Source organism: Trichechus manatus, unplaced genomic scaffold, assembly GCF_000243295.1.
Source record: "Trichechus manatus latirostris isolate Lorelei unplaced genomic scaffold, TriManLat1.0 scaffold00045, whole genome shotgun sequence".
In the NCBI taxonomy this organism is placed as follows: Eukaryota; Metazoa; Chordata; class Mammalia; order Sirenia; family Trichechidae; genus Trichechus; species Trichechus manatus.
In genome coordinates, this window is record NW_004443981.1 from 2,906,472 (window position 1) to 2,910,286 (window position 3,815).

The window sequence follows — 3,815 nt, forward strand, 5'->3', positions numbered from 1 at the left end:
TTACTCTGATCTTTGAATGAAACCATCACAGAATACAAATATTAACAACAAAACTATATATGGTACACAGAAATAAGTCAAGAGGTTCATCTGAATATTGGCTATCAAATACTCAACGCTCATTATTACAAGAAAAATTATAGGAAAAGGATGACATAAGAGTCTCATCAGAAAGTAAAGATCTGTACTCAACTGATCACTAGATGGCATTATTCACTGGCAATTTTCATCAAAGGCTCAGAGTCCGCTGTAAACAAATCGGGGTTCTATGTTTGAAAATATCACTTGGTCTTAACTGTGGTACAATTCCATTTACTAAATAACATTATGCTATTTGGGCATATCATAAATGATATTAAATATAGGCTCTTTATGTCAGTGGGGTAGATGCTTATTATTTCTAGATACATATAAAGATAATATATTTATATCTTTAGACACTAATAGTAATTAATACTCAATAGCAGGTGTTTCAGTTGAATAAATGCCTACTACGCGCCAGGCACTGAGCTAGACTCAACATATATTACCTCATTTAATCTGCACACTAGTCCTGTAAAGCAGGTATCATACTAGTTTTGCTGATGGAGAAACTGGAGCAAAAACAGATTAAGGAACCTGCCCAAGGTCACACCACAGCCACTGAAGGTCAAAGCCAGGATGCAAGCTCAAGAGTGATACTCTACGGCTCCTGCAGAACATGCCAACTTCTGTCTCTTGTTACTGGCCAAAATTTATATACTGGGCTCCTTTGGGACCCACCAACAAACGTAAGCAGTATAATAACACTAGTAACATATCTGTGCAGTGATTTTCACTTAACCAGAGCATCTCATGTACATTATCATGTGAGGCCCTATAACTGGGTGAGAAGAGCAGTACAGGCATCTCAACAGACAAGGCCATCGACCACCAAAGTGGTCAAGAGACTATGTTTACTTGGTTAACAAGTAGAATTCCTGGGACTTCTAGTCCAGTGACTGTCTTCTAACTCTACTGTCTCTAATGCAGTATCATGGGTGGGGGAGCAGGGGAGGGGTGTGTGGATCTCTTCTACTCAAAAGGAGTCTCAATACTTTTTAAAATGAAAAAGAGTCTTAATAGTTTTTAAAATGTTTTATCAGACCATTCAGACTTTCTAAAATAAACCAAAAGCAAATCCTCCTTTTCAACTCAAGCCAAAGGAAGTGGAACTCGGCCTGTGTCACTGGATATAGTCCTCTCCTTACCAAACATGGCCTCCTCGATGCCAGGCAACACAGGGTGAGATAAGATGCTGCCGTCCTTAACGGAAGACAAAGTACTCAAGCATTTTCCATAAAGATTGTGAATTTTTGACACGGAGAAGGTGCTAAATTGGCTCTGGCAAAACAGAAGATATTTCTGGCAAAATAGAACGTATTTCTGCTAAAGGGCTGTATTGTTGGGGTACAAGAATATCAGCTTCTGCAACTCTTTGACCAGAGTGGCGGGCTCCCAGAACTCCATGCAGAGCTTCAGCTTGGCGAGTTACAGGTCGACACTGCTCTGGTTGCTCTCGATGGCCTGCTCCAGGATGGCCAGCTTCTTCTCCAGGATGAGCTACAGGGACCACTTTCGCTTCTCCTGCTCTCCTTCGTCAAAGGCAGACAGGCCTGGCTTGGCTTTCTCAGAACCTCATCCTCAACAACAAAACACCAGTTTACAAATGCAAATGGGACTGGGTGAGCCTCAAAATTTCTACAGAGCTTAGCAGAAGGGCTTACAACCACCAATGGTTTCTCACCTCTCAAAATGAATTACTATTCAGACTTTCTCATTAAACATTTGTTTATCACCATTTCTTTTCAGAAGAACTTGGTTGCTAGGGTGCCTGTGTCACCTAGTATATCTGATCATGGGTTTGTTTCACCTGCTTTACCTGTCCACTCTGGCATTTTACACTGAGATTTATACACCAGCACCTAGCAAAAAATACTGTGAAAGCCTTCTCTGAAGCACTGGCCTTACCAATAAGACAGTCAACAGTACAGAACAGGGTAATGGTTTAAGACTGGTTCTCAAAATGAGGGGCTAAGACAGATCCATGTACTTTAGAAAGGGTAAGAGAGCTCTAATTAGGGTAATTTAATGAGCAGCCCCTTCTCTTACACGATTCTGGGCACTGGCATGCTCTATTTGTACTTCAGGAAAGCTCTTCCTGCCTGCTGAACATCTACATTTCCTTCAAGATTCTGTTTAGATTTTACCTTCTCTTGGAAGCTACTTCTTAGTCTCTGCTAGAAAGTCACTACTTTACTCCATTCCCAAATTACACCATTATTATAGCATTTATTACCTTAGATTGTATTTATTCTTCACGTCTGTCTTCCTCAATTGACTCGGAGCAAGCTCAAATCAAGTACGATATTCTAATAATAATCCTTATGTGCCCAGTGCCAGGGTTCCTCACAGGAGCTCAAAAATTGCTGCAGATTGAATGCGGTTGCCCAAAATTAGGGACATCATTCTAAGATAGGAGCCCAGGTGGTGCCGTGGCTAAGTGCTCGGCTGCTAATTGAAAGGACAGCGGTTCTCCGAGTCGCTCCATAGGAGAAAAGATTTACAGCCTTGGGAACCCTATGAGACAGTTCTACTCTGTCCTATATGGTCACTGTTAGACAGAATCTACTCAATGGCAAAGGGTTTACTCTAAGGTAAGAGAACTGGGGCAGCCAACACTTACCTGAAAAGTAACAAACGCCATCCACAGCTGAGTATCCCGAGGATTCTCCCGAATCTTCCTGTTAAACTCCTCACCTTGGCCTTGAGAACGGCGTTCTCTGTCTGGCTGTGAGTCTGGTGGCTTTGACTCTTGCTCCCCAGGGCCCTGTCCTTGTGACCACTGCGTGATGGAAAGGTCATAAATCCCCAGAGGGTTCAGCCAGGTGGTGACAGAAGGAGCCACGTCGTCCGAATCCTTCACTGGTATAAATGAGGCCGGCTCTGATGAGGGAGGTTCAGTTTTACTGCTAACGGCAACGCCATCAATGCTCATCAATCCCACATTTTTCTTCGTAAAATAGCGTTCAACATGCTTGTGTGAATTCTTCTTTTCTGTGGGAGCCCCTTCCCAAGATATACACTGCTTCTTAGGGTTAATGCCAAGGCAGGAGTCTCCTTTCCTCTTGTATCTTACATTTGAAGAAGAAAACAAGTTACCGAGGGAATACGTGCACTACCTCTGAATGACTGAAGGCTCATCAGACTTAACTTCTTGTTATGCAAGTTAACTGCATATATCCAAATTCACCTTACCTTCAAATTGTTTCTATTTAGAGAAATATGAAGATTCGCAATTAACTTTTTCTGCCTGGTTTGACTTCTTTCTACAACACTTCAACTCTTCGTTAATGTCTCATGAATTTAAGATTATGCCTGTCTTCCAGATCTCGGTAATTTATATTCTCCTGCAGCTTTGTCATTGAAGTACTGTCACATACACATTATGTCATTTGATCACCACAACCCTAGGTGACAGATAAGGCAGAAATGCTCACTCCCTCTTTTACACTGTTCCTGGTGAAGGACACTGAGACCTGCGACCTAGGTGATCGATCTCACAGACCAGTCACTTTCCTATCAGTGCTGTCTTCTATCCATCCCTTCTTAAGAAGATAACATATAGGTCTCAGATTCTTTTTTTTAATCCTGAAATAAAGGACCATCGATAAAACTTCATTTGGGGCTACCACCACTGACTGCCCTGACAGGGAACACAACAGAGAGTCCCTGATGGAGCAGGAGAAACATGGGGTGCAGAACTCAAATTCTAGTAAGACCAGACTTAATGGTCT

General features: G+C 42.1%; 1 protein-coding gene across 2 annotated transcripts in view; it reads right to left on the reverse strand.

The window, feature by feature from the left end:
• The window catches only part of NRDE2 (NRDE-2, necessary for RNA interference, domain containing), a 135,623-nt gene extending 131,884 nt beyond the window's left edge, over window positions 1–3,739 (reverse strand). For both annotated transcript variants that reach the window (XM_023731696.1, XM_023731697.1), the window contains exon 1: window positions 2,705–3,739. In XM_023731696.1, coding sequence (XP_023587464.1) covers window positions 2,705–2,883 — 179 coding nt within the window. In that variant the 5' untranslated portion in view covers window positions 2,884–3,739. The remainder of the gene's footprint in view (window positions 1–2,704) is intronic.
• Window positions 3,740–3,815: the final 76 nt, after the last annotated feature.